This window comes from Setaria italica, chromosome III, assembly GCF_000263155.2.
Source record: "Setaria italica strain Yugu1 chromosome III, Setaria_italica_v2.0, whole genome shotgun sequence".
NCBI classification, from domain to species: domain Eukaryota; kingdom Viridiplantae; phylum Streptophyta; class Magnoliopsida; order Poales; family Poaceae; genus Setaria; species Setaria italica.
Window position 1 is genome coordinate 8,790,575 of NC_028452.1, and position 12,982 is coordinate 8,803,556.

The window sequence follows — 12,982 nt, forward strand, 5'->3', positions numbered from 1 at the left end:
ATGCACCTTTCATTGGGGCTCATGTGAATCCAGAAGGGCCAGCTGCACAAATTGACCCAATTCCTCAACCTGACCCGTTCCTATTAACCCTAGGGCTAATGATTTCTTAGAAGTTAATGATCTGGTACAGAATGAGAATGCTCTAGACTTTGATCTCAATATGGTAGTAGAAGAGGACCTTGGGGGTATTTAAGATCTCATTTAGGTAGCAGAGAACTTAGAAGCTGAAATCCGTTTTGAACCAGTATAGATTATTGATAGAACTGATTTTTAAGACAGTTCTATGGACAATGGACCAATTCAAAACTTGGGTGCAGAAGCAATGCAGGTAGAAGTTTTCATCCCTCAAGCTAATGGCCAGCCACTACATTTTATTCAAGAAGATATTAATGAAAATGATCTCAGGGGAGGGGGGAACGTTAATGATGCTATGCATTAGGAAAATGAGAACAACAATATGCAATTAGGCTTTGTTGAAATTCTAGAGCCAAGTCAGGATTCTATCTTTGCTGCAATGGCTGCTTCAAAGCAACAAGGGTCTTTTCAGTCAAATCCTAAAGCAATAAGGCAATGGACCATACATTTTTCACTAGGCATGTCCTCTCAGCAAATGGACATCCCCCTTCTATGGTCTGACTTTTTCACTGCACAACTCATGAACCCCCTAAGCTTTATATGAGCAAATAATTTCCTTACATCTTCAGTTTTGCAATATCTCTAGTCAGATCAAAGTTCAATACCTTTCAGTCTGCCAGACAAATGCCCATATTCAAAAGCATCTGACTGGTCAGTTGTGCACATGAATAAAAAGGGTGTTGAAGCTAAATGTAAGAAAATTATTTTTGAGGGCACATCTTTTGATAGCATTGCTAGTTCATCTAAAGATCCACCTGCTACCCCTACCAATCAAAAAGCTGCTACTCCTCCAGACCAAGCTACTGACAATGTAGGTAAGGGATCTCTCCTGGAACACCTGTGGAATCTATATTACAAAAGGTTTCATCATCCCCTGGACCTTGGTCCAAAACTTTGTTAGAACAAGCTGGTCAAATCAAGAAGCCTTCAAAAGATATTATGAAAAAAGCCATCTCTGATGAGGATCTCAGGAGAAGCAGGAGGTATCAAAATTATAATCAAGACTTCAAAGCTTCAGGATATAAGAACAAAAACTGCATTGGTTGTTCAATGGACCCTCCTACTATATCTCATTCAGTAATTAGAAATCTTGGAGAATCCTTCTGTAAAGTGGACCCTTCCAAATTGACCTTTGTTGCTTTAAGTAAGAAGAAGGCGGTAGCTCCCCTGGTGGTAAGAAGCTAGCCAAGAAGAAATCTGACACTAGCGATGATGATGCTGATGTCTCAAAGATTACCAAGAAGAAGCCCAAGAAGCAGTAGAAGTGGGCCTGCTGAAAGGGCTTCTCTTTTGTCCATCTGAAGCAGCTTCATAATGAACATTTTTTGTTCATTATCTTTTGGTTATGTTGGGTCTGTAATGTTATATTGGAACTATCCTAGATACTCTTTTCTAGTACCATTATGTTCTAGCATGAGTGATACTCACTTGATGCTTTGGTTCTTTTGGTTAATCCTATTTAAATATGAGTACCCATCATGTTAAAAGAACTCGGAAACTTATGTGTTGGAATATCAGGGGTATGAACTCTGATAAAAAGTGGAATTCTGTTAGAGACAAAATTATTAAAAGTCAATGTGACATCCTCTGTTTGCAAGAAACTAAAAGAGAACTTATGTACTCTATGTTCATTAGAAATTTCTACCCCTCTTCTTTTGACAAAGTTGAATTCTTGCCATCTCAAAGAACTTCTGGTGGAGCGGCAATTATATGGAAATCTGCCCTCTTCGAGGGTCAACTAGTGTTCAGGAATGATTTTGCTGTTGTTGTTGAATTCACTTCAAAAATTAATGGTTCTGATTGGGTTCTCACTAATGTTTATGGTCCTTGTTCATCAGAAGGAAAGAGAGTCTTCATGCAGTGGTTCAAACATATCCAAATACCTGATGATATTGATTGGCTGGTTCTAGGTGTTTCAATTTAATGAGAGACCCAACCAATAGAAATAAGCCTAGGGGAGATTATAATAAAATGTTCATGTTCAATGAAACCATTAGTGCTCTTGATCTAGTTGAAATCCCTCTTCAGTCCAAACAATTTACTTGGTCCATTAAACGAAAATCTCCTTTGTTAGAGCATCTGGACTGGTTATTCACGTCTAACTCATGGACCTTAACTTATCAGAATACTACGGCCTATTCTCTAGTAATGGAAACCTCTAACCACACCCCATGTTTTGTAAGTATTGGTACAGACATACCAAAGAGAAATATTTTTTTGTTTGAAAACTATTGGATGGATCATGATCAGTTAATGGATATTGTAATATATGGGTGGTTCATACCTGTTCATTGTTCAGATAAGGCAAATGCCATCACTGCAAAGTTCAAGAACCTGAGAAGAGTTTTAAGGGCATGGCAAGCACAACTATTTAACCTCAAGACAAACATCTCAAATGTTAAATTGATTGTTTCTTTCCTGGAATTGATTGATTCTTTCCTGGAATTGATTAAGGAATATAGGGACTTATCTCTGGTTGAGTGGAATTTCAAGGCAGCCTTAGAGGATAAGTTACTATCTCTTCTGCACCAGCAGAAAATATATTGGAAACAAAGAGGGGCTATCAAATGGGTAAAATTTAGTGATGAATGAATAAAATTTTTCCATTCCAATGACACTATTAAACATAGAAGGAATTTCATCACAAACCTAGAAGACACCAATGGCAATCCCCAATCAAATCATCAGACTAAAGAATCAATCCTATGGGAAGCATATAAGGAAAGGCTGGGCACTTCAGATTCACATCTCATGGTTTTTGACTTAGAGCAGCTTCTTCAAATATCTGATAACTTACAGTGCTTAGAGGAACCATTCAGTCATGAGGAGATAGACTCAGTAATTCAAAATCTGCCTAACGACAAATCTCCTGGACCTAATAGTTTTAATACCAACTTCATTAGGAGATGTTGGGCATTCATTAAAAAAAGACTTTTAAGGTCTTTGTGAAGCTTTTCATTCGAAAAACACATGTCTTAGCAGCATTAATAGTTCCTACATCACTTTAGTACCAAAAATAGATAGGGTTTCTAAAGTGTCAGATTTCAAGCCAATCTCCCTTCTGAATAACTCCATGAAGCTTCTAACAAAGCTCCTAGCTAACAGATTACAGAAGGTCATCATAGATATTATCCACAAAAATCAATATGGTTTTATCAAAATAAGGACCATTTAATACTGTTTAGCATGGGCTTTTGAATTTTTACATTTATGTCACAAATCAAAAAAAGAAAATTGTGATTCTAAAACTAGACTTTGAAAAAGCCTTTGATAGGGTTGAACATGAAGCAATGTTGAATATCATGAAATATAAAGGTTTTGGAATAATATGGCTGGGTTGGATGCAGAACATTTTTAATTTAGGCACTTCCTCTATTGTTGGGGGGAAATATTAACAATCTCCTAATGCCGCTTAAAATAACAGTCATGAAGGCCCAGGCCCACCTACGGTAATTACGATTACCGCCGATCCAGTAGAGGCAGAGAACATCCCACTCCATCTCGCCCGACCCAGGGCCCCGGGGTCGGACAATCCCGACCCCTCGATGACGGGACTCCACCTCGCCCGACCGTGGTCCCAGGGTCAGGAGCGCCCGACCCCTCACCGCAAGGCTCCTCTTCGCCCGACCCCGGGCGTAGGGGGTCGGACTCATCCAGGCCCACGAGACAAGTGTCCACCTCGGGCGCAGACCGACGGACGAGGGCGCGGATCTTGTGGGCCCCCCAGCGGTCTCGCCATAAATGCATCGCGGCTCTGGCACGCAGAAAGGCGCCCGCGCCCCTTGACGTGACCCGCCACAAGTACCCGAGCGGAACACTGTAGCCACGACCGCACAGACTACAATGGCCACAGATCCCCCTGATTCGCTGCAGGGCACTCATGGCTTGCGCCGCCCGGAGCAGGAGGAAGTCGCGACCGTCCTCGCGCCCCACGCATCCGGCGACAGGGACGCGACGTCCGCCTTCCGCAGGCCGTTAGCAGATGGCGGGATCTGCCGCCTCCCCCAACGGACACAGGTGCCATGACGAAACACCATCATCACGCCTGGCAGCAACAGCCGTCGAGGAGACCATCGACGGGACGCGACGGCGGCCGCCCTCCTCCGGCAGACGTGCTGGCAGGAGCCGAAGGCCGGCGAGGGCGCCGGTGTCCTGGGGACTTGGTCCCTCTCCTTGTGTTGTATTCTACCTAGCTTTGTTTATCTCTTTTACTTCTCCTGACAGCCGGTCTCACCTGTAACCTCGGTGGCCTCCTTGCGCTATAAAAGGAGAACCGGGGGCCTGAGACAGGGGGGCCTTCCAAGCCAACAGAACACACTCACACCCACTTAGAGCATCAGTGCACACCCAAGAGGTCTGGGATCAGCTCCCTCTCTCGCACTCCTGTAACCCCAACTACAGAACCCCGCGTGGGCAACACGAGCAGCTCCCGATACTGGACGTAGGGCGTTCCTTTGCCCGAACCAGTCTAAACCCCATGTCTCTCACGCCACCATCCGAAGCCTTACGCGCATAAAAGAAATTTACTAGTCTAAGTCTTGACCCGCTAATATTGACAACGACATCTATTTTGCTAAATGGAGTCCAAAGAAAAAGTTTCATTGCAGAAGAAGAGTGAGACAAGAAGATCCCCTCTATCCTCTCCTCTTTGTTCTGGCAGCTGACCTATTGCATTCTCTGTCGAATGATGCCAAGAGACAGGGACTTTTACAACTGCCAATTTTCCATTCTCCCGTATGCAGATGACACACTCATCGTAATGGAAGGTTGCCCCTCTTAGCTACAAATCTGTAAGGATATTCTTCAGTCATTTGCCCTTTCCACAGGCCTCAAAGTTAATTACTCTAAGTACATGATGGTGCCAATCAATGTTATAGATGAAAGGTTGCAAACCTTATCTCAGCTCTTTGGCTGTGCAATGGGAAATCTGTCATTCACTTATTTGGGCCTACCACTATGTCTCACAAAGCAAAGAGTGGAAGAATTTCTTACAATGGTGTCTAGATGTGAAAGGAGACTAGTCAGTACCTCTTCTTTTCTATCTCAAGCAGGGCGTCTTCAATTAACCAACTCAGTTTTCACTGCACTGCCCATGTTTCATACGTGTACTTTCATCCTCCATAAATCAATGTATAAACAAGTTGACAAGTACAGGAAATATTGCCTTTGGAGAGGTTTGGAGAGGCCCAGACATCAATAACAGATCACCCCATAAAGCAGTCTGAGAGATGGTTTGCCTACCAAAGAAAGAAGGGGGTTTGGGTGTCCGGAATATCAAAATCTAGAATGAAGCTTTGGTACTGAAATTCTTGCATAAGTTCTTTAATAGAGCAGACATTTTTTGGTTCCACCTGATGTGGGAGAAATACTACTCTAATGGTAAGTTACCAAACCAAGTCAAGAAAGGTTCTTCTGGTGGAAGGATCTGTTAAAGTTACTGGACAAATTCAAAGGTCTTGCAGTGGTATTCATTAATGATGGTCAAACATGTTCACTCTGGAATGATCTATGGAAACAACGAGTACATGCCCAGGCATATCCTCATCTCTTAACCTTCACCAAAAAGCAACACATTTCGATTCAAAAAGCTCAGAAAATAGTGGATATACAACATTTGTTCCATTTACCTCTATCAGCTCAAGCTCTTGAGCAACTGATTCATCTTGCCGCCAGTTTGAAGGGTCTAGCGTTAAACAATGATCCAGATCTATGGACATATATATGGGGTAACTCCTTTTTCTCATCATCAAAAGTCTACCGTCATCTTGCTGGACATAGACAGGTTCACCGAGTTTTCCAATGGCTATGGAAATCACGTTGTCAGAATAAGTATAAGGTCTTCTTCTGGTTGGTGCTTAAAGATAGGCTCAGCACAAGAAACATGCTTAAAAGGAAGAACATGTTCCTCCCTTCATATGATTGTGTTCTATGTCAACATGAAGGTGAGGAAACCTTATTTCATCTTCTACTTGGGTGCTCTTTTGCACAAGAATGCTGGATGCATCTTGGCCTGTTCCAAACCTTTTTGATGAGCCATTTGCACAAGAACACAGCTACAAGTTCAGTTCTTTATGGAAATTATCGTTATTATAAGTTGGAGCATTTAGATGGCCAGAAATGATTGGATCTTCAAAGAGATCTCTCCTTCAGTGCAAGCATGTTTGATTCATTTTAGATTAGTTTTTACTCAGATTATTCTTAAAGTAAAAGAGGACTGAAAATCTCAAATATCTTCAATGGATAGAGCAGACATCGTAATCTTTTTTATCTTCTTTCTTTCATTCTTTGTTTCTTAATTTTGATATGTAAGTTTACAACTTTTCTTTAATATATAATATAATGAGTAGGGGAGCTCCCCCTCCTATTTCTAAAAAAATCCACTGGTGTTGTTCAAACATTGTATAGCAAATAGCAATCAAAGAGTGAGAGCCTGGGGGTACAAATCGTATTGGGCTGGACTCAGTACTGATTGGGCGAGTTTGCGTGGTACACATAGGGATGGCAATGGCCCCAATTCCCGATCCCTGGTGGGGATTTCATCCATTAGGGGATGCAAATAGGATATTTTTAGTCGCCACGAGGAGCTTAATGGGCATATTTCCATCCCCATCAGGGGAAGCGGGGGCAGAACGTTCTCCTGGTCCCCGCCCCCATTCCCCGCCAGGGATCCCGAGTATACTCGGCCGGCCCAAGCCCACCAAAACATACATACTCGGCCGGCCCAAGCCCACCAAAATATACATACTCGGCCGGCCCCCAAACGGCCAAACCCTAGCTTCTCCTAACTCCCAAACTCCCAGTCCGCTGCCACTTCTTCTCCCGACTCACGACTCTTCTTCTCCTGGCGACCCTAACCGCCTCCCTCCTTGCCGCGTTCCTGCGCGCTGTGCTCCCGGCTCCCACCCACAGCCCTAAGCGGCCGAGCGTGGCACTCCCTTCCACGCACACCAACAGATAAGAACAGAAAAAGGTCAAAGAGTTGGTGAGTGGTGGATGATTGACGTGGTCATGAACTCATGATGCTAAGCGCCGGAGATTAGTTCCATTTCCTAGCCTCTCGTGTCTCTTGTTTGATTTTTTTCCTCTCTGTGTATTTTCTCTCTTGTATTTCTTTGGATTTAATGAGATGAGAATGTTTCTCGGCCGTGAGAAGGTGAATAATCTTTGTTGCTCTATGTGTTGCTGATCTGATCGTCGTCAATGTTCGTCAATGTTTCTTGGCCATCGCTTTAACTCTTTGCGTGAATGACATTTTTTAATGGCCTGTTGCAGGCGGCGATGGCAATTTACCTCATATGGTGATTTTTCGCTGGATAGTTTGTGGGAACGGGGACCCCGCTGAGAATCATTCCTCGCGCGGGGACGGGGATGGGAGGAAAATACAATCCCTCCCCCCCCCCCACCACCCCAAGCAGTGACAGAGATGGGGATGGGGATGGGGAGCAGTTCCCCAACGGGGAATTTTCCATTGCCATCTAGGTACACACAGCAAAAGGCACACATGTACATTTTATTTGGGAGCCCACAACCTAGTCAACTTAGCTTTTGAAAGTGTTACGATCCAACAAGACGACCAGCTCAAAACTTCAGCCCAACTGGCCTCTAAGTTAGTTTCCGAGGAGTTTCAGACATTCAGGTAATTGTTTCTTTAAGAAGAAGGGTTTCAGATGAAAGCTAAGGTTGGTTTCTTACAAGATGATGAAAGAAAGGGTCACAAGCTATTCTCATAAACGCAAGTAAACATAAAACATAGGTAAAAGCCAAATTTACAAGGAACTCAATTGAACTAGTGTCATTCCCGTGATTGCATCCTTGTCATGGCAATCGCTCGAAGGACACATATCTATACCCGCCAGCCGGCTAGTGCTACATATGAAAATCAAAACCAAAGAACTACAAATCCACGCGGCCAATTTCCCCATCCATGGCCGCCTACGGCTGCGCCCCGCCGCGGCCGCGCACCATCGGTGAGGGCGACTCGCTGGTGGTGTCGGAGCCGCCGTGCCTGGAGACGGCGAAGACGAGCTCCTTGACGTCGGTGCCGGAGGAGCGTAGGTGCGCGAGGATCTTGCTGAACTTGGCCTTGGGCCGCTGCGTGATGGCGATGGACACGTCGTTGGGGAACAGGTCCCTGCGCACGAACGCGTGGTACATGGTGGCCACCAGCACGCCGGTGACCGTCACGGACGCGATCCCGGAGAGCCCGACCGCCAGCGCCCGGGTGAGCACGGTGGTCACCGCCGACGCGTAAAGCGTCGTCGCGATGGCGGCGCTCGTCATCGGGAACGTGTACGCCCACCACGCCAACGAGAACCGGACCCCCCTGAAGAAGTTGATCCGCACCACCTGGATATACGTGCGTCAGCATTCATCGTTCGTCACGCAATTTTTATAAAATTTACAAGAAACGCGCCCGTGTCAGCAACGTAACACTGGGCGCACGGACACGTACCAGTGACATGTAGAGGAAGAGCGAGATGAAGTAGGCGATCTTGGCGCCGTAGTTGAACTCGCCGCAGAGCCTGGCCCAGGCCATGGACGCCACGCTGGGCGCCGCCACGAAGAGGAAGAACGCCGGGTGGAGATCCTTGGGGAGCTGCACGTTGGTGGGGAGCCGCTGGTACAGCGTCACGAACAGCACCATGTAGTGCGCCAGCCCGACGGCGAAGAAGAAGATGGGGGCCTCGCGGAGCCCCATCCGGGCGCCGAGCAGAGCGCCGACGAAGTTGCCGACGACGGCGAGGTGGCTCGTCGGGTTCGCCACCTTGGACAGCCGCCGGTCGCCGCCGGACATCCACTGGCCGTAGATCTTGAGGTCCAGGCAGAAGATGGGCGCCATGAGCACGTACCAGACGACGTGGTGGATCGTCCACACCGGCCGCGGCAGGCCCTTGACGAGGAAGAGGCAGGCGATCCATGGCGCGAAGAAGAAGTTGACGCGGATGGGGTGGTAGAACTCGCGCCGGACGGCCTCGAAGTAGAAGACGACCTTGAGCAGGTAGATGGCGGAGACGACGCCCATGAGCGCGACGGAGACCAACCAGAGCGCGTGGTTCACGTCGGGGCTCACGCGGAGGAACGCCGTGGCAGGCTCCGACTGCAGCGTCTTCCACAGCATCGCCTGGCTGCTGACGCCCAGGCACATCCCGAACGCGCTGATCGGGAACCGCAGCAGGAACGGCCACGTCTCGTCTTCGGGCAGCGCCGACACCTCCGTCGGCCGGAGCGTCTCGAGCTCGGGCCCCTCGAGGGCGGCGAAGTAGCGGTCGGCGGTGGGGACCTCGTCGTCGTCGGTCTCCTCCTCGGAGATCTTTGATTCGGCGGGCTCGATCTCCGCCGGGTCTTGCGGCAGCCCGCGGAAGTTGGAGAGCTGGCGCTCCAGGCGGCCGGAGAAGGTCTTGAACTGGTCGAAGCGGCGGTCCCGCGTGCTGTCGCTGCGCGACACGGTGCGCAGGCGCTGCAGCGGCGGCTCCTCCGTCCGGATGGTCAGCGCCGGCTGCGAGTTGTGCCGCGCCTGGTTCAGCAGCTGCGGCGGCGCCTCCGCGTGGTGGCGCGCGTCGAGCGCCGCCTCGGTCACCGCCGGCGCCGGCGCCACCCGCGCGTCGTCGCTGCGGACGGACGCGCACGCGGCGAGGTGCAGCCCCGACGGCGACGCCGGCACGCTGAGCGAGACGGAGAACGGTGCCTCCGCCTCCGGCGCGCGAGCGCGATCACCGCGCGCCGCCGCCGCGGGAGGAATGGCCTCGTGGCCGGCGCCACCGTCGACGACGAAGCCGGCGAGCACCGACGGCACCGGGACCCGGATCGGCTCCGGCGACGGGCGCCCCCTGGCGCCGTCCACCCCCGCCGCCATCTGGACGCTCTCGCTGGTCGCCATGGCAGCTCAGGATCGCTCGCGGGTGGCTGCTAGTGCTGCTAGCTAGGACTGCTGCCTCCTGCATATACCAAACAGGGAGCAGCGCGTGAGTGTGCAGCTCAGGTCGCGGCTCCGTCCCCGAATATATAGACGGCGATGCCACAGTAGGAAGGCATCGGGGAGGATAAACAAGAGGAACGAAGATGCTCGCTTGCAACTGTAGGTGCGTGCAAGTGGAGCAGTGTGCGGCGCCGGCGAGTCCGTGACGCGGACGTCGGAGCAGGCACGTGGCCACATCCGGAAGGTTCGGCGCACGTATCCCAAAACATCTTTTCTTTTCCTCTTCTTTTCTTTATTATTGTTTTTTATCCGTGGGGAAAAATTCATGTGTGTGTTTTTTTAGGACTAAATAAACATATACGTACTCAAATATAAAATATGTAGTAGGTGGGACCACTACGGTCAGCGTCCGTGCTTTAGAGAAAAATTGTGCATCTCGTATACCAAAGAAAGAGGAAAAAAATCCTCTGGCATTGTTGGTACGAAGTTCCTTTGATATTTTTCTAGGCCATATGTTTCGCGTTTCCGTGTTGATTCTTGGGAGAGGGCATTCAGGTGCCGATGCTCTCTGACCCTGCAGGCCGATGCGTGCGAAATGCAATCGGGCGGAGAAGGACGGGACGCGACCGCCGCGATCCGGGGGTCCAATGGAAAATGCAGGCAGGGTTTTGACCTGCGCCGCCGCCGTGATGATGGTCTTAAGCTGCCGGCGAAAAAGCCCCCCGGGTGGGGGGAGGCTGCGCTGCCGCTGCGCATGTAACCCTTGTTGACCTGCCTGACTGACCCCCGTGTGGCGTGGGGTTGCCGTGGTGACGAACGGGGTGGCAGAGCGGGTCGTATCTGGACCGTCGGCGAAGGGGTCATTCGCACGGACTCGTGTAGGCAGAAACCCGGCTGTGTTGACTACCTTTTTTTTTAATCTTTGTTCCGATTGATGCTAGTTTAGTACAACACGATTGGGGCCAAGTCACATTCGGCACTTCTGCGATGGTGGCTTACGATATTTGAATTCATATATTGGGTTTACTAAATACTACTACTCCCTTTTAATCAGAAATAATGCATGGCATGTGCGGTCGTCTATTTTTGAGGGGATGCATGTTCATGAAAGGGACGTTTGTTAGCGAAAGGTTTGCAAATTCACATAAGGGCATCTATTTATGAAAGGTTGCGTTTTCGTAGGAGGAATATATACCTATTCGTGAAAATGTTGCCTACTCGTGATGCGACATCTGTCAGTCGAAAGGATATATATATCGCTTGAAAAACTATAAAAGAAAATATCTAATTACTTGTTTTAGATATATATATTTGTGCGATCCATCTTTTCGGGGATATACATTTGCACGCGTCTTTCTGTAACTTATTGTTGATTCTTTTGTGTTCTAGTACATCGCGTTTATGATCATATTTTTTGCATTTTTCCCCAAATTCGTCCTGTAAATTAAAGCATCTATGAAGATTAGCATCAGCAAATGTATAGTTATTTTTTTTCTTATTTTTCACAAAACCAAAATTTCTATTTTTCTTAGCAAATCCAAATATCTCATCATCAACGCATATTGCTATTCATAGTCATACTAGCAGAAGTAGCTGTCCATAAAACTACTCATACCCAGTAGGAACGTGTGCTAGCAGCTTCCTTCAGTTTACTGTACACCCTCATTTTCCTTTTCCCCCCCTTATAGGACGTGTTGGAAGGGTTTGAAGATCGACCAAGCTTACAAGTTCTGACCAGCGCTTAATCAAATTATATGCCTGCTTTGTGTATCAAAGTTATACAAAAACATATTTGATTCTCTCAATCTTGTACCATATATCAATTTTGCAGCATTTGATTTATAATATTGTAAGATAAAATAAACTATACTTTTCAATGGCTTTTATTAAAAAATGCTAATATACCACGACTCCACGAGATTAGCTAGCACGCATGCATGCATCTTCCCTGCATAACACCATCAACCGATCTAAGGCAAACCTAATCTAGGTACTACGTACGTAGGCACGTAGCATGTCCCTAACCCGGCCAGAGAGTTGTGATGATTACACAAGATACAAAAAACCAGTTGAATAACTAGCAAGCTGTTACTGTCTGCAACAGTAAAAGAGAGAAGCGTAAAGAAAAGAAAGCCGTGGACGATCGCAATCGCCATTGACTACTACTACTGTCCTGTGTCATCGACGTCAACACACACAAGGAGCAAAGACAGACAGCCGTGCTGGAAGAAGCAACGGATCGGAAAGACTGAATATGGTCGTCCTTATTTCCTTAATGCATGCATGGTTGACGCTAGTAGTAATAAGCATAGTTATACCTTGGTATGGGATCACTCAATAAGAAGACGGCAGCAGGTGGCAGGGAGATGAAGAAGCCAGCAGCGTGGAGTGGCACAAGCTCTCGGAGCACTCTGCTGCAGCCGGCTCCTGCCTGTGCTTCATCCATGGAGGGAGGGGTCCGTTTATATAGGCGCCGGTAGTGCAGCTGTGCAAGGAACAGGTAGGCGACGCGTTGGATCGGTGGAAAGGCTGTGAGATGCGAGGCTTGGATTTTGGAAGACGGGGAGAAGGATTAGAATCCCAACTGTAGAGGAGACGAGAGCAGAACAAGAGTGCCGGACCCATGGGGCCAGAGAACTAGCCTTTTCAGCGATACGATTGACCATCAGCTCAAGGAAGCAAAAGCTTAATTAGCTGACCAACACCTCATTAATCGTAACCACGTTCCGGTCTCGTTTCCCATGCTTTTGTTCCCCCGTTGTCCCAGCCGGTTGGCCCTCCTTCCTCCGTGGCTCCGCCCTTTGGTGACCCTGTCCCTACCCGCCCGTGATGCACCATGCTGCCGGCATAACCCATTATTATTATTAGTTATCTAACCCTAGCCATCGCTAGCCACTGAAAGTATGGCACGGTACACACACCACCCATTGT

The 12,982-nt window shown here is 48.0% G+C and overlaps 1 protein-coding gene across 1 annotated transcript; it reads right to left on the minus strand.

Annotated features, from left to right (window-relative positions):
- Nucleotides 1-7,917: 7,917 nt before the first annotated feature.
- On the minus strand, nt 7,918-10,091 carry LOC101785069 (S-type anion channel SLAH2). Its single transcript, XM_004961015.3, has 2 exons — nt 8,588-10,091; nt 7,918-8,481 (listed from the first exon to the last, which is right to left on the minus strand). The coding sequence occupies exons 1-2, from the start codon at nt 10,010-10,012 to the stop codon at nt 8,068-8,070; spliced, it is 1,839 nt and encodes a 612-aa protein (XP_004961072.1). The 5' UTR covers nt 10,013-10,091; the 3' UTR covers nt 7,918-8,067.
- Nucleotides 10,092-12,982: the final 2,891 nt, after the last annotated feature.

Excerpts from the sequence above, each read along its gene's own strand:
- LOC101785069 (XM_004961015.3), bottom strand. The coding sequence starts at position 10,012 with ATGGCGACCAGCGAGAGCGTCCAGATGGCGGCGGGGGTGGACGGCGCC. Across the intron at positions 8,482-8,587 it reads TCTTCCTCTACATGTCACTG|GTGGTGCGGATCAACTTCTT; the intron begins GTACGTGTCCGT and ends ACGTATATCCAG.